Source organism: Pseudorca crassidens, chromosome 19, assembly GCF_039906515.1.
Source record: "Pseudorca crassidens isolate mPseCra1 chromosome 19, mPseCra1.hap1, whole genome shotgun sequence".
In the NCBI taxonomy this organism is placed as follows: domain Eukaryota; kingdom Metazoa; phylum Chordata; class Mammalia; order Artiodactyla; family Delphinidae; genus Pseudorca; species Pseudorca crassidens.
In genome coordinates, this window is record NC_090314.1 from 17,741,925 (window position 1) to 17,760,021 (window position 18,097).

General features: G+C 39.7%; 1 protein-coding gene across 5 annotated transcripts in view; it reads left to right on the top strand.

Annotated features, from left to right (window-relative positions):
• The window catches only part of SSH2 (slingshot protein phosphatase 2), a 252,214-nt gene that overhangs the window by 208,342 nt on the left and 25,775 nt on the right, over positions 1-18,097 (top strand). For all 5 annotated transcript variants that reach the window (XM_067715348.1, XM_067715346.1, XM_067715347.1 and 2 more), the window contains 4 exons: positions 2,342-2,536; positions 6,143-6,236; positions 6,371-6,499; positions 16,155-16,201. In XM_067715348.1, coding sequence (XP_067571449.1) covers positions 2,342-2,536; positions 6,143-6,236; positions 6,371-6,499; positions 16,155-16,201 — 465 coding nt within the window. The remainder of the gene's footprint in view (positions 1-2,341; positions 2,537-6,142; positions 6,237-6,370; positions 6,500-16,154; positions 16,202-18,097) is intronic.

Genomic DNA, 18,097 nt, shown 5'->3' on the forward strand with positions numbered 1-18,097 from the left:
AATGCAGTGTTTTCAGTTATATTTTGGGGCGGAGTACAAAGCAGTCTTAATTCTTAGGGATTCAAGTAATTCAAGCTTTGATGTTCTAAAGTAGACTGACTAGCCCTAGGTCTGCTGGCCTATTGCAGAATAAACTTTTTTTGGTGTACCACATGAGGAGTAGTGAGCTGAAAGTCACAAAAGAAAAAAAAAGAAAAGAAAAAGATGATGTATGGATCAAAGCAGCATTTAGACCAGGTGTTTCCTTCACAGGAAAGTAGTTACTGCAGCCTCTGCAGCTGAAGTATGAGCTGGTTATGCCTTGAGTGTGTTTAGGACATTTGCACCAGACACTTGTGGCATATGCTTTTGAAGCATGTGTTTCCTGGATGAAGAAAACATGCATTGAATATCCTGTACATTGCACTAAGCTGGCTTTTACCTTTGAATCTGTGTAAGAAACTGAAATTTGCTGAGAATTCTGAGAATTTGGCTTACGTTAAGTAAAAGGAGGCATTTTAAAAGATTCTGCAACTTTGTTCTTACGGGAAAATCTGTTTCCCTACTAAAAATGGACTGGCATGTTTTTTCATGAAGTTGGTCATGACTTTATTTTTAAATTTACATTTTATGGGGTTGACAAGGACTTAAGGAACAACATTGTCATAGACTTACTTGTGGGAAAATAAACTGGAACAACTTTTCTGGAGAATGATTTGCCAGCTTGCTGTATCATTTTGTATGCCCTTTGACATAGTAATTGTGCTTCTAAGAATTTATCCTAAGGTAATAAGGGTGTGTGCAAATTTTTAACTATAAGAATGTTTGTCAGTGTTCTAATTGTAGCAAAAAATGGAAAGCAATTTAGGGGGCTTCCCTGGTGGCGCAGTGGTTGAGAGTCCGCCTGCCGATGCAGGGGACACGGGTTTGTGCCCCGGTCCGGGAAGATCCCGCATGCCGCGGAGCGGCTGGGCCCGTGAGCCATGGCCGCTGAGCCTGCGCGTCCGGAGCCTGTGCTCCGCAACGGGAGAGGCCACAACAGTGAGAGGCCTACATACCGCAAAAAAAAAATAAAAAGGAAAGCAATTTAAATGGCTAAAATAATAGGAATCAGTTAAATTATGGTACATCCATGTTTCTAAATATTATGCAACCATTAAAAATTATCTAGTTGAAGAATATTTATTGACCTGGAAAGATGTTGACAGCAAGGTGTATAGTAAAAGAACAAGTTAAATGGTGTGCAGAACATGATCAGCTGATCTCTGCAGAGACCAACAGTGGTTATTTCTGGGCAGTCAGATTAAGGATATTTCTGCCGTTTACCTGAGGTCCCTAAATTTTCTAAAATGAGCATGATCACATTTGTTATGAAAGAAAAAAAACAACAAAAAGGCATTTTTAAGAAAAAGATGGGTATAGATTGGCCACAGAGTACTCGCATACTATCCTTTTCCCTTAGGAGAGAGACATTAGTTTATAGCTAATAAGACATTTCATTCAACAAATTTTAACTGTGCTCCAACTTTGAACTAGAAGGCATTCTTCTTTTTTTTTTTTAAAAAAAAAAGAAGGCATTCTTTTAGGCACTTGAGACAAATCAGTAAACAAAAACATAGAAAGATGCCTGCTCTTGTATAACTCTTCCTAGCATTTCTGGCTTTAGTTTTCCCAAGTATATAACCAAAAAGTTAGTTTTCAGTTTTGTTTACCCTTCTTGAGTTCCTGAGTTCAGAGTCAGAGATTTAATTAGTCTCAGTATAACCAGAGCTGTTCTTAGAAAGTAGCTCAAGTGTATGAATAAATGGTTTAAAAAGACTAGGAGACTAAGGTAGCAAGAATGACAGATGTCATTAGATCAGTACATCCTGGGCATTAAAGGACTTGTCCTCAAGGCTTAGGAACATCTGTCTATGTGATCTTTGTGGAACCTCTAAGAGTCATAGGGAATACATGTTCTAACGTGACTCTGTGCCAAGAGAAACAAATGTTTGTGTAGTAAATGAAGTAGATCTTTACTTCTCTAGTGGCAGTAGCCACAGCGTGGTTCCAACTACAGGATTGTGAGCTCCATAGGTACTCAGACCTATTTTTCACTGGTAGCTTGTCAGTTCTCCTGCTCCCCTCTACCCCCTGCCTTAATAATGCATCATATCTTTCAGCAAGAAATGTCTAGTTGATTGCTATGAAGAGATAGTGTAGTATGATCAGAATCAGAGATTCTTGAATTCCAAGGAATAGATTCTCCAGAGGCCCAACTCTATAGGATTTAAAAATTGGAAGAGTTTGGGGAGCACATGGATTATTGGCCTTTTGGTATCCCCACAGTTCTCCAGTGCTCACTTCCCAGCATATCTTTCAGGTCTGCATTACAGAGTCTACACAAGGCTTGTGAAGTCGCCAGAATGCATAACTACTACCCTGGCAGCCTGTTTCTCACCTGGGTGAGTTATTACGAGAGCCATATCAACTCAGATCAATCCTCAGTCAATGAATGGAATGCTATGCAGGATGTGCAGTCCCACCGGCCTGACTCTCCAGCTCTTTTCACAGACATGTAAGTCATCTTGCTGAGGATCACGGAAGTCCTCTCTGTTGCGTTCTTGGGGGTCAGAACCAGCATGTTCCTCCCTAATCTCTCCTCCTAGGGAATTAACCTTACAAGTGATTTTAGTCATTGTCTGCACTACACATCTGCCTCACAAAGAAACCTGTCCTTTCTGTGTGTGCAAAGGCCTGAAGAGTTTCACTCCTGGGCACAGTGGAGTCTCCATAGTTAAGATCTGCAATACCATAAAATCCCATTAATTCAGATTCCACTAATTTGAAATTTGAGTTTAAAGGAGTTAGGCTGAAGTCTGACCTTCCATTATCTTAAAAGAAGCATTTCCTAAGCAAATTAATGACATAGAGAAGCTTTTAGAGGATGTTGCTAATACTTAAGAAAACAAGATGTTTCCAGTCAATTTAGAATACCTACGTTGTTATGCTAATTTTTAACTGATTTCTGTTCAAATTTTTTAAAATATATATTGTAATTTCTGTCTTACTCAGCCCCACATTTGCCTTGTTAGGTCTGTAACATTTTTATTAAATCTCCCTGCTGTACTGCAAATTGGATAGCCTAAGGTGGAGCTGATGTTTATTTCCTTTTTAGGTCTATGTGTTGAAACTTATGTGACTATTTTGGAAATTTTTTCACACTTAGTTCCTGCTTTGGAAATTAATCAGGATGTTTATTTTGCTCTGAATTGATCTTTCTGCACTTCCAAGGTGTTCTACATCTGGGAAAGAAGAGTAGCTACTTGCTAAATGGTCTTACAAACCTTCACCTTCAGATTCCTAAAGTGATACCAAAACAATTCGTGATTCTTTTTTTAAAGGCTTAATTTAGATAATAAATGCTTTTTACTAGGAAAGGTGAAATTTCCAAGAATTGTGTGAATGGAATAGTCAAAAAAAACAGTGAAGGCTTTTTTGTATAGGGTATTATTGGTACGAGAACCAGTTAGTACTAGTAGCTCTAGTCCTTTCAAGATTGCACAGTAACTGGGGCTTCCCTGGTGGCGCAGCAGTTCAGAATATGCCTGCCAGTGCAGGGGACACGGGTTCAAGCCCTGGTCCGGGAAGATCCCACGTGCCATGGAGCAGCTAGGCCCATTCGCCACAACTACTGAGCCTGCGCTCTAGAGCTTGTGAGCCACAACTACTGAAGCCCGTGCGCCTAGAGCCCGTGAAAAGGCACTGCAGTGAGAAGCCCGCGCACCACAACGAAGAGTAGCCCCCAATCACCGCAACTAGAGAAGGCCCGCGCAGCAACGAAGACCCAGCACAGCCATAAATAAATAAATAAACAAACAAATATAAATAAGATTCCACAGTAACTAAAAAGATAAGGATAGTATGTATGGCTTTCAGAATCGTGGGCAGTGTTATTGATTTCATGCTTTATGACTGGTTGATGGGTATTGGAGAAATGGATGTCTCATCTTGTTCATAAATGGACATTTTAAATCAGACTTTTCATTTTTCCTGATTTTATTAGAGAAGATTTGGAAATTATAACACAAAAAGGAAAGAAAATAAAATTGCCCATAATCTCTCTGTATCCCTGAGCAAAAAATAATAATAATAGTAATGTAAAATGTAGTCCCTGGCACATGGTAAAGGCTCATTAAATGTTAATTCTTACTAGTACAATATAACCACAATTTAAGATATATTTAATAAACAAGTGTCTGTCTGTAGAAAAAGACTGAGAGCTGTAGGTGAGAGTATTAATAATGACAGGGGGATTTTCAGTGATTTTTATTTTCTTTGTGTATATATGTATTTTCCAGATTTTTCTCTAGTGAAATCAAGGGAGAAAGTATGTTTGTGTTGTAATGCCTTTTTCATTCCCTCTTCTTCCCTAAGTTGACTAGAAAAGCCTAAAAAATAATGCTGAGGTCACAGAGGAGAATGTATGCCAAAATGGACTTAAGTGCTCTACTGTGAATAAAGTTTATATTTTGAAATCCAGGGAAGGTAGAGCAGGGAACATAGGTGTGTGGTGCCTCCAGGGTACGTCAGATGTTATGCCAGGCACTTCATACATGGTATCTCATTTAATTCTCATAAAAACCTCGTGAGGCAAATAGTATTACTGTTCACATTTTATAGAAAAGGAAACAGAGGTTCAGCAAAGGGAAGGTATTTGTTCAAGATCATACCACTAGTAAGTAGCAGGGCTGGGATTAAAACCCAGGTATGTCTGCTTCCAAACCACTCTGGCCCAACAAGTGTGAAGGATTGGGAGAAAGTCTGCTAAACTAGGGAATCGAACCGATGCACACAGGTGCTAAAATTTGTTTTTTACCAATATTTATTTTTAGTAGAAGACTGAAATGTATAACTTTCTACCATTAGCTATGTCTAGGAAAAATGGTGGGGAGCATGGTTAAGAATGTTAATCCTAGTCAAGACAGGGATGCTTTGGCCGATTGACAGGGAAATGGCAGAGGCGTTAGCTATACTCTGCAGGGTTCGTGAGAAGCTAAGAGTACGAGTGGTGGGGAGCCCCAAGGTTGTGGGGTCAGAGCATCCATCTTTGGAGATTATACTGAAGCTATTTTTGCAGCCAGTGATAAGGCTGTAGGCAGCAAGGGCAGGCAGGATGCCTGAAGGCTTAGTCCATTTCCATCTCCAAATAAGGAAGTACAGGGCAGATACCTTTCTCAAGTTGGTAGGAGGGAAAGATGAGACAGAAAGTACTCTCTGTTAGCCTCACTCAAATTCTGCATAATATGAAATAATGCTTTTAGAGAGAAGCATCTAGTTATGTTGAACCAGTATCTTTCCAGTAATTGGAGAATCAGCTTCCTAGTTTGATTTCATAGTAAGGTTCCCAGGGAAATTTTTGTTTTTAAGAGAGAAGACTAAGGGAAGCAGCATAATCTTGCAGGTAGAGTGTTGGGCTGGACGGAGAGTTCTGGGTCTCCTGCCAGTGAAAGTGACGGTTGGCATGTCATTTAACCTTTTAGCTGTTTATTTCCTTTATCTGTAAAATGGGGATAATAATTTCACAGAGATATTGGTGAGAGCTTTTGTGAAAAAGAAAACATTTTGGATGGAGTACTCCAGGTAGCTAATCCTTAAAATCCATTTTGGAAGAGAATTTGCTTCATTGAAGAAGGCAGAAATCACTCTTCTCTCTTTCGCATTTTTCTAGAACCGTAGCAACAGATGGTCAGCATTGGGTGGCATTTTTAAGCTACAGAAGACCCAGTTCCATAGTAGGCCGCACCACTGGTCTTCCCAGCTTGGTATTCTAGCTCAGCAAGTGGTACTCAGGGGTACTTGACGGGAAATGGTCCTCCATTAAAGTATTACACTCAGTATAGCCTATTTGTCTTTTACTCCTTCTTGGATCTGTATACGTGAATATATTTATGGGCTTTTAGACATGTACAATCTCTTCAAGTAATAATCTCTACATGTTTATATTCTATACATTCTGAAAAGAAACTTTTTAAAGTACAATTTTCTTTTTCCCGTGCCTCCAGAATATAAATTTAAGGGTAACAAAGGGAAGGGCTGCCAGTTTGGAAGCATGATCAGGTGGCACATTCATTAACTTGGTCAAATTCCTGCCTAAGAAAAATCACCATTTCTCTCTTCTCAGACCAACTGAACGTGAGCGAACAGAAAGGCTAATTAAAACCAAATTAAGGGAGATTATGATGCAGAAGGACTTGGAGAATATCACATCCAAAGAGGTAAGAGACCTTGAGTCCCCATTGTTCCAAGGCTAGAGGTAGAAAGATAATAGGAGCGGGGCTAGAAATGGTGAGTGATTGAAAGTCCAGAGGGACTTTTCAGAGATTAGTACAAAATGTCATCTCTGTTTCAGATACGAACTGAATTGGAAATGCAAATGGTGTGCAACTTGCGAGAATTCAAGGAATTTATAGATAATGAAATGATAGTGATCCTTGGTCAGATGGATAGCCCTACACAGATATTTGAGCACGTGTTCTTGGTAAGTCCTAGGGCCACTTTAAAGGGGTGTGCTGGGGCTAGTCCATACCAACTCATGGAGGCGGGGGTAATTATCAAATTTTATTATATTTAGATAAAATGTAACTTACATTAAAAACAAAGGTCATAAATACTCAAACCTCATCACTTCCTGTATTTTACTACATTTTACAATTATCTGTGCTCTTAAGGTTATTTACATCTATTGTATGGTGGAAATGTTATATAATGGTGTGCTTCTGCTCATCTCTTCCCAATTCCTCAGTGACATCAATTGACTATGGTGGGAAAATTTACACCGAGGAAATTGGCAAATGCTACAGATCAGGCCTTTCTTGCCCATGGGTTGTTAAAGATCTCATCTGTCCTACATAATAGAGCCACAAAGCAGACCAGTCCACAGTAGTTTTATACAGTGTATCCCCAAAAAAGAATGATCCTTTTTGAGGTCACTCTTTTAAATCTGCCAAATGGGTCTAAGATCTGATATATCTGAAGAGAGCAGAAAACTACTTTCTATTTTTTTTTTTTTACTAAATGTATTTATTTACTTGTTTTTATTTTTGGCTGTGTTGGGTCTTTGTTCTGTGCGCAGGCTTTCTCTAGTTGCAGCGAGTGGTGCGCGGGCTTCTCATTGTCGTGGCTTCTCTTGTTGCAGAGCACGGGCTCTAGAGCACAGGATCAGTATTTGTGGCACATGGGCTTAGTTGCTCCGCGGCATGTGGGAATCTTCCCGGGCCAGGGATCGAACCCGTGTCCCCTGCATTTGCAGGCAGATTCCCACCCACTGCGCCACCAGGGAAGGGAAGCCCCCCAGAAAACTACTTATAACAAAGACTATTGGACTTTTAAAACATTTGGAACCTTGTAGCTACATTTTTAGTCCCTCAATTACTTTTTTTTTTTTTTTTTTTTTGCGGTACACGGGCCTCTCACTGTTGTGGCCTCTCCCGTTGCGGAGCACAGTCTCCGGACGTGCAGGCTCAGCGGCCATGGCTCACAGGCCCAGCCACTCCACGGCATGTGGGATCTTCCCAGACCGGGGCACGAACCCGTGTCCCCTGCATCGGCAGGCGGACTCTCAACCACTGCGCCACCAGGGAAGCCCCCTCAGTTACTTTTTGATTACCAAATCTTCAGTGATTTAAAATTGTTCTTCATGGTACCTGAACATTCAGTGGCTTCTAATTAGCCCAAGAAGATCTCTCTGACAGATGGATTAGGAAAGCTTCTAAAATCCTAAGACCTATTTATCTCCCAAATGTTAAAGAGTTCTAGTTTTCATCTGTACATGGTAGTGGGAACAAGGATAATTGAAGTCAGTGGGGAACACCAAAACCTCACTGTTATTTCCAATTCCCACATACTTTGACTAAAAATTCTAACAAGGAACTAAATCGATTGGTTTTAATTTCACTTCGTTTCTCTGGTAAGGACATTTGTGAAGTGATTAGAAGGTGGGAAACAGGAGAGAAGAGGAATAAATATGCACAGGAACTGACTAAACTGCATCATCTCACCCTGAATATAAGAGTTTATTTCACCAAGCAGTCAGACTTCATGCCATTGAAGACTTGTGCCCTGAATTAACTTGTTGACACTTTGGAGTACGTATGCTTGTCAAGTGATTCATGGTGGTGTTTAGCTATGAAATTACCCATGAAAAGCTGTGAGCTGGGAAGGGAGCTTCTTTTCTTTACTTTAACTTGACCAATGTGTGTTGCCATTTCTCAATGTAGATCATTCGGCAGAACTGTCATGGACCTTTCCGTTTGTGTAGCACCTGGCTTTGTTGTCTTTTGTGTGTAATTCCATGAGGGTTCATGTATTCCCTGCTCTTGTATCCTTGGAAATAATTTTTGTGTTGTGCATAGAAAACTTATGAGTCACTCATTCAAATGGACCCTGCCCCCAACTGTCTCCGTGTAACATGACTAATTTTTATGAAGGGCAAGTGCTTGTAGCCAAAAATAACTCGTTTGAAAGTGACCAAAGCTATAAACTTGGAAGTTGCTTTCCCATTGAGCTTAGATCTTAATACCTAAAAGGAGGTAGACATGATGAATATCAAATTCAGTCACTAACTTGTTTAATTTCAGACATGCTTCCCTGTGTCTCTGATGCCACCCTCTCAAGAACTGCCTTCTCCTTACCCCTTCCTCAAATGGTACTATTTTAGGACATATAAATAAATTTTAATAGTACTCTAAGCAGAAAAAACAATCCAGTTCTCCCCAGATTAGTTGCTAATCAACTAGAAATGCATTTGAGTATTTGTATCACTAAATTCATCCTATTATTTCATGATTATTGGTGTAGTCTTCTGTCTTGGGTTTTTCTCTTATTACAAAAATAATTCATGTTCGTTACAGAAAATTTAGGCAACTTCAGAAGACAATAAATGACATTTAATCAACACCAAGAGAGATAAGCACTATTATCTTTCATTATATAATATTGCTTTCTAGTTCTTTTTTACTTTTTTAATATGTATCTATGTACATATTTTTGAAAAAAGGAAAATGTATTCAGCTTCAGATATAATTCTGTTTTCTCAAAAATGGACATGTTCTTTGCATTGTGAATATTTTTCTTATTTGGGAAAAAAAACTTTCAAACTGGAGAATCCTGGAATTTAACTCTTATCCAACAAAATAAGTGCATGAACAGGTTGTCTAAACATCTTATTGTATTTCCCTTTGTTTGTACCACCATATCCTGTGTCCAAACCCCTGTCTCTTCTCCAGTGAGTCTGTGCTCTGCTGGCTTTCCCAGCAGTTGACACAGAAAAAGAGGTTTTATCCAAACTGTAAGTGGTGTTGTTAATTTTCTGCAAAGTCATTTCATCTTGTGCGTAGCTGCCATGCCTGGAGCGCAAGCAGATTGTGTGAACGGATGCAGCAGGATTTCTCCCCTCCCTTTGGAAGAATGCTCGGCTTAGTAGTGCACTGCACAGAGATGTTTATTTGGAAAGGTGTCCAGCTGATATGCAGAAGAAAAGTATAAAGCGTAGTTTAAAGAAAATCTGCAGCGAGAAGCCAGGATTGATTGGTTGGAAGCCAGGGTATTTCCAGAAAAAGCAGTTCTTCCACACCCTTAAGAGTGTACTACTTCTCTGAGCTGGAAGCCTTTGCCAACCAAATCTCGTATCAACAGCTCTCCTGGAGGCTGTCCGATTTGGCTGAGAAAATGCTAGATGTGAACAGAGAGCCTTTGCAGAAAGGCAGGCAGCATTCTTAGTTAAATTAAGGAAACACAGTAATATTGGACAGGCAACCGGTAATGTTGTTTGTGAATGAGAAAGAAGTCCGAATTTTACTGCTGATTGTATCTTTTTCAAGATTTGACGTTACAAATCCTTTTAAAGTAGAGTTTTGGTTTCAAAGAAAAATTGTCTCATAGTCATGATTTTTGCCTCTCAACTGGAGATGTGTAGCATTAACTTTTTAGAAGAAAAAGTTATTGATCCTGTGCCTGGCTGCCACAGTAAAGTGACTCACAGCATTGAGGCTGTAGGTATGGTATCATAAAGATTTGGACAGGGATACCAATCCTTGAAGATTATCTCGAGTTGTATGATCTTCGCAGAACCCCCAGTACAGTCGTCCTTCTTTGCCATAGATGTGCTCTCCTCTTTTTGCTTGGAACTTTTGGACCCCAACAAGGTTATTTCCTAAGGATAACTTTTTTTTTTTTTTTTTTTTTTTACTTCAGGCAATTTTAGTTTTCATCCCAATTTGGAACTTACAGAATTCTTCCCCTTTTTTTGGGAGGTGGGGGTAGAGTATAGCCGATTAACAATGTTGTGATAGTTTCAGGTGCACAGCAAAGCAACTCAGCCATACATATACATGTATCCATTCTCCCCCAGACTCCTACATAACTTTGAGCAGAGTTAGGCCCCTGTGCTATACAGTAGGTCCTTGTTGGGTATCCGTCTTAAATATAGCAGTGCGTACATATTGATCCCAAACTCCCTAACTATCCTTTCCCCCCACCCTTCCCCCCTGGTAACCATAAGTTCGTTCTCTATGAGTCTGTTTCTGTTTTGTAAATGAGTTCATTTGTATCATTTCTTTTTAGATTCCACTTATAAGGGATATCATATATTTCTCTTTCTCTTTCTGACTTACTTCACTCAGTATGACAATCTCTAGGTCCATCCATGTTGCTGCAAATGGCATTATTTCATCCTTTTAATGGCTGAATAATCTTCCATTGTATATATGCCACATCTTCTTTATCCACTCCTCCGTTGATGTACATTTAGGTTGCTTCCATGTCTTGGCTATTGTAAACAGTGCTGCAGTGAACACTGGGGTGCATGTACTAAGGATAACATTTTAAAAGAAATCAGTCACTTCAGTCTTTGGGCCAGAGTACAGTGTAGGTGAACCAGAGTGAAAGGTGGAAGTGAACTTATTTAAAAACTGTAGGAGCGGGGTGGTTAGGAATCTGCCTGCCAATGCAGGGGACATGGGTTCGATCCCTGGTCTGGGAAGATCCCACATGCCGCGGAGCAACTAAGCCCATGCACCACAACTACTGAAGCCTAGAGCCCGTGCTCCACAACAAGAGAAGCCACTGCAATGAGAAGCCCGCATACTGCAACGCAGAGTAGCCCCCACTTGCCACAACTAGAGGAAGCCCACGCATAGCAACAAAGACCCAACGCAGCCAAAAATAAATAAATTTATTTTTTTAAAATGTATTACAGTATAGTTTCAAGATTTCATTTTACACTTCCATACAATTAAAATATGCTCTGCATAATTACATAGAACTTATCGAAAACCCCCATGGAATTATGTCACTGCCTGAGAAGCATGGAGGAAAAAAAAAAGAGATTGAGTCTGTTGAGGACCCAAGGGGGCTAATATGCATGGCATTTGTATTGAGGACAGAAAAGTAATTACACCATGTTGATTCCAGTTCTTTCAGGTTGAACCTGAAACAGCCCTAAGCAGAGCCCAAGTCACTTTACATGGGCTTCACTGAGTCAGTAGCTGATGAGTTTAATTTATTTTGTTTCTGGATATGTGTCATTTCAGATTGTCAGTTTGAAGTTTCTCTGGACAGGTAGATGAAAACCATGGACTTTTACCATCACATCAGGGTTATTTCCATCTGGCTGTACAGAATTCCGCAGAGGATTTAGATTTCTAAATTAAGTTGTGAGGTGGTCACATTTCCCTGGCTCCAATTTAGCCACTCAACCCTTATTGCTTGGCTTCTGTCTCCTTGAAAGTCCTTTTTTTAAAAAAATAATTCTTGCCTCTTTCTTTGGTATGGGAGCCAGTTTTCTAAGTTTGAGCACAGAGTCTTTAGAACCTCTTATATATTTTTTAAAGCAAGTCAGGTGAGCCTTGGTCTGTAGAAAAGATCAGTTATCCGTCACTTACTGACAGTTTTCCTAAATGTACTTCAACATAGCATCCTTGAGATCTCCAAGTTCGATGGCCAAATTACAGATCACTTGTAATACGAAGATAGTGCTTACATAACACTTGACAATTTTCAGAGTGCTTCATTTACTTATCTCATTTGATGATTTATTCAACAAGCATTTGTTGATCCTCTTCGTTGTGCCAGGCATGAGGCTAGATATTTGTGCAGTCTGATCTAATTCCATAAGGAGGGAGTGATGACCATATCAAGATAGATACTCATAGAAGGCCAGTGGAATAAGGTTACAAAGGTAACCTCTGGATTAGACAATTAGAAGAGGTCATTAGCAAGAGTGATGAGGGCAGAAGCTACAGTGCTGTGGGTTGAGATACATGGGAAATGAGGAATTTTAGAAAGTATTAGATGAGGAATTTTAGAAAGTGAGTATTAGATTTCCTTTCAGGAAAAGGAAAAGAACAGTGTCCAGAGGAGGATTTAGGATGGAGAGAGGGTTTTCCATTTTAATATGACAGAAACGTGAGGGAGGGGCGGGAGGTGTTGGCTTATAAACAATAGAAACTTATTACAGTTCTGGAGAGGCTGGAAGTCTTGAGACCAGTGTGCCTGCATGGTCGGGTGAGGGCCCTCTTCCAGGTCACAGACTTGTCTTTGTATTCTTACATGGCAAAAGGAATGGGGAGAAACTTTATATTTGTAGTTTGAGGGGAAGCTATCCATTAGATTCCTAGGACTAGGGTGGGAGGAGTGTTTCATTTTACAGATAAGGAAAGTGAAAACAGAGAGGTTAAGCAGTTTGCCCAAGGTCCCCCAGTCAGAGGAGGAGTTGGGACTTGAACCTGAGTCTTATAAAGCTAAATTCCACTTAATGCATTATTCTGAAATAGATAAATTCTTATTTTTAAATGTTTGCCTTTTCAAAAGACATGAACATATAGCTCAAAGATAGAAAATAGACCTGAAACATTGAAGAGTTGCTCACTTTTACGCTAAACAGAAATGCAAATTAAAATTACACCGAGATAACATTTCACGCCTATCAGTTTGGAAAAGATTCAAAAGCTTAACCACACATTTTGTTGGCAAGGCTATGGGGAAAGTGGCACTGTGATGTGGAGTGGGTCTGAGGAGATATTGCAAAGTGAAGAAAGCAAAGAACAATAAAAGCATGTGTAGTAAAGTACTTTTGTGTAATTCAGAAGTGGTAAGTATATATTTGCTTATATTTTTTTCAAAATACAACATAGGTAGAATAAGCCACAAACTAATAAAAACGATTACCCATGGGGATTGAGGAGATGGGGGTGGGAGTGAGACTTCAAGTTTACTTTTTAATAAACTTTTGACTTTCAATATTATAAAAGTCTTGTATAGGGCTTCCCTGGTGGCGCAGTGGTTGAGAGTCTGCCTGCCGATGCAGGGGACACGGGCTCGTGCCCCGGTCCGGGAAGATCCCGCATGCCGCGGAGCGGCTGGGCCTGTGAGCCATGGTCGCTGAGCCTGCGAATCCGGAGCCTGTGTTCCGCAACGGGAGAGGCCACAACAGTGAGAGGCCCGCGTAACCGCCCCCCCCCAAAAAAAAAAGTCTTGTATATTCAAAAAAATGGAAAACATGGAAGAAAAAACACACCCTAAAATTGAATATAAACAGGAGCAAATGAACCCAAATATGTGTCAAATTGATAACCTCACAGAAAGAAATTAATTCAAATAACTTAAGCATAATACTCTAATTGTACCCCTTAGTGGGATATAATAAGGAAAAAAAAAGAAATGCAAAGAAAATTTGAACTTAATATTTTTGTTATTGGTTTTAGTATTGGTGTAATAATGTTAAAACTATTTTGTAAGTAGAGTAAATGAGTTGTTGGGAACCAAAGTTCTCACCATGGAGTAAGGAGATATATAAACAGTGTGGGAGAGGGAAGAAAGAACCTTGTGGTGTTGAATTAATTTCAGTTGAAGGTAAAAATATAAACTCAGTATTTTTTTAGAAATATTTCCTAGATCTGACCACTGAAAAGTTTTAGAAACAATGACACCCAGTAGTTAGGAGCATACCTAATTACTGCCCAGATCTTGGTTACAAAATATCATTCTTCACTAAAAGAAACCAGGGCTTCTTGGGGAACTGGCTGATTCTACTCACAAAGTGAATCCGGAACAACTTTTTGTACCACAAAGCATGGATGCGCTCAAAGACTAATGGAATCATATCAAAAGGAACCTGTTTGAAGAGATTCCCACTGGCCAAATTCCGGACAATCTGCATGTCCAAAAAAAAAGATGGTAATGGATTATAACTTTCTAAATACAAAAAGAATTCAAGAGTCCATAGTGACACTTCAATAAAGGGTGTGATGATTGATTAGGTGAGACTCTTACAGAAGAATGTCAGCTAACTTGCAGAAGAAATGATGGAATTAGAAAATTACCATTTTGTAACCACCAGTAGAATAATTCATTTGGGCAAGATCGGCAATTGATGCTGAAATCATAGGGCAAAAAGATTACTTTGCCTTTCACACGGCTTCAAAGATTACTATAGACAACTAATTAATTTCAAAGGAACCTTTACAATAGAGGGATGTGGCAGACACAAAGGTATCTACCAAGAATTCAAACTCAGCCTGACAAATAATGGGACAAACTGACATTATGTGCCTCATGATTTGATGCAGTACGAAGTATACAATATCTCCCTTGTTGTAATATTCTTTTTTTATATAAACTTATTTATTTTATTTATTTTTGGCTGTGTTGGGTCTTCGTTGCTGTGCGCAGGCTTTTTCTAGTTGCAGTGAGCGGGGACTACTCTTCATTGTGGTGCGCGGGCTTCTCATTGCAGTGGCTTCTCTTGTTACGGAGCATGGGCTCTAGGGCACATGGGCTTCAGCAGTCGTGGCACACAGGCTCTAGAGCGCAGGCTCAGTAGTTGTGGCACGCGGGCTTGGTTGCTCCGCGGCATGTGGGATCTTCCCAGACCAGGGCTTGAACCCGTGTCCCCTGGCAGGAGGATTCTTAACCACTGCGCCGCCAGGGAAGCCCTCCCTTGTCATATTCTTGCCAGGAATGTTTGACCTGAATCTAGTCATCAGGAAACAATCAGATAAATCCAGGTTGTGGGGAGCTCTCCAGTATATACCTGTAGTATAAACCTGTAGTCTACAAAAATGTCAGTATCATGAAAGACAAAATAACTAAAGGCACAGGGGTGGACTGTTCTAGATTAAAGACATGGCAACTAAATGCACAGTATGATTCTTGATTGAATGAATATAAAGGACATTTTGAGGGCAATTTTAAAAACTCAAATATAGATGATATGTTAGATTATTATTGTATTCATGTTATCTTTCTTGGTTGCAAAAATGGAATTATATAGGAGAATATTCTTGTTCTTAAATGATACATGATCAAGTATTGAAGTGTCATGATGCTCAAGTTACTTAAATGGTTCGGGTAAAAAAAAAGTATGATGTATATTGAAAGAAAGGGAAGGACAGCAAGAAAGCAAATATGGCAAAATATTAACAATTGATGTATCTTGCAGATAATCTATAGAGACATTTTCCTTTAAATTTTGCACATCATGTTTCTCTCATTTGTTTGACTATTTCACTCTCTCCCCCACAGACATACACACACACCGTACCATCCCAATTTCTTAGATGCAACATAATGCACTAGAAAAAGTGGGGGTTTTAAAATGAAATCCAGTTTTAATTCATAATAATGCCACTTTGTTCATTTAAGAATACCTGCGAGGTGCCAGGCACTGTGCAGGAGTTTCCTTAGAGAACAAGAGACCTGGTTGCTGCCCTCAAGAAGCTTGTATTATAGTGGAGGAGAAAGGTAGTAAATAAGCACGTAAATAAATATACAAGTAAAAATAGTGATGCATGCTATTGCTAAAATAGACTACTATAAACAAGAGTGACAGACTACATTTAACTTAGATTGGAGAATGGTCAAAGAAACCTTTCCAGCAATGTGATCTTGAGGAGATATTATCTGAATTCTATAAGGGTTGGTTTTCATATCTCTAAAAAATGAAGGTAACTTTCTTACTCTATCATTTGTGGAAACTGAATATGATAGCATATAAAGTACCTGGCACTGAGAGAGGAAACTTGGTAGATGTTAGTGGCCTTTTTAGAAACTGTTTCTTCCCTCACAGGACTCCTTTTCAAGTATTGTATTCGGTTCATTGGCTAATACTCTCTAACCTTGTCTTTTTGGTTCCACAGGGCTCGGAATGGAATGCCTCTAACTTAGAGGATTTACAGAACCGAGGGTAAGCACACAGAGCAATTGCTGACACCCCCATGTCGCAGAAATCACTGTTTTATCTTTACATTTTCCCGTCAGAGAGGTGTCAGTGAGTAACTTTAAGCTTAAGAGTTGCTTCCAGTTGATTCTTACTGGGTATAATTTAATAAAAACTAAAATGGCTATTCTCCCACTGTTTCATCCCCCCACCTCCGAAGAAAGATCAACTGTTTCAGTGGAAAGGCTTTCAAAAACAAATGTGCAAGCCTTTCATGCTGTTTAAAACCAAATCTAGTTATTGACTCCCTTTTTTTTTTTTTTTTTTTAAGAGCAGTTTAAGGTTCACAGCAAAATTGAGGGGAGGGTACAGAGTTCCCATATACTCCCTGCCCCACACATGCATAGTCTCCCCCGTTCTCAACATCCCCACCAGAGAGGTACATTTTTTACAACTGATGAACCTACATTGACACCTGGTAATCATCTGCAGTCCATAGTTCACGTTACAGTTCACTCTTAGTGCTGTACGTTCTATGGCTTTGGACAAATGTATAATCACCATGTGTCCATCACGATGGCATCATACAGAGTATTTTCAGTGCCCTAAAAATCCTCTGTGCTCTGTCCATTTATTCCCCACCCCCACCCCCTGGCAACCACTGATCTTTTTACTGTCTCTCTAGACTTTGGTTCCTATTTTTATGTAAGAGTACACAGAACTGCATATGCTGGGTTCACAGGTCTGTATTAAACATTTACTGAGCAACTTCTGTAGGCCAAGCACAGTGCCAGATGCTAGGGATCCAAAGAAAAATAAGACTCAGTTCCTATCCTTTTATAGTAAGGTGCATGAAGACTAAGTAGGTTATAAATATAAAAGAGACAGTGTAAAATTGAACAAGAAGACTGACCTTGTAGTAGGAAATGTGTTCCTAAGCGGCATGGTTATGAGTTTGATTGAAGCAACTGAGACCACAGTGAACATTCAGCAAGCAAAAAGCTGCCATTCTTCCCTTTTCACTTCTTAGCTAATGCCTAAATCTTTCATTGAACTCAGCCTTAGGAGGTCAGATCATTCCAATAAGAGAAGAGAAAATCATGTCTGGAAATTGGCCATTCTAACTCTTCATTTTGGACAGAGATAAGACCTACTGAGACTCAAGAGACAGTGATGACTCCCTGACTGGTTGCTGGCTGCCTGTTTTCTCAGCTACAAGTCAGCCTTCTGGTTGTCTTTAACGTGATTAGATGCATACTTCCTACTTTTCCCTCAGAAGAAAGGAAGCCAAGTGATTATACAAAGAGTTCTTAGGGCGGGGGGGATAGAAATCTGGTTACTTAATATTAAGGTATGAAATTAAATAGAACTTGGAAAATTTAAGTTGATAAGGATTGAATCAGAAGTTCTTGAAAGCAGAGACCATATCTTAGTTTTGTGTGAAACATACCTAGCTCAGAGCCTTATATCAAAAGGGTGCCCGGTAAATGTGAAGGAATGGTAGAAAAATTGACAGAATGTGACCTGCAGGAAACTAGCACCTGATACAGTGTTTAATATGAAATCTGAGATTTGATAGAGCACTGCCTGCCAAATGCATTAGAATCGCTTCATGCATATATTCACTTTGACTTTTGACTTATATCCCCAGCTGGAGATGAGACCTATTTATCTCATTTACTACTTACAATGCTAAATTATAGAACACAGAAAAAAGACAAGTATGGTTAGATGCTCAGACATCTACTTAGATCTTGTTTCTTAAATTCACTGGTGCTTAAACTTTAACGGATGAAGAAGGATTTCCCAGGTGGCACAGTGGTTAAGAATCCACCTGCCAATGCAGGGGACATGGGTTCGAGCCCTGGTCCGGGAAGGTCCCACCTGCCGTGGAGCAACTAAACTAAGCCCGTGCACCACAAC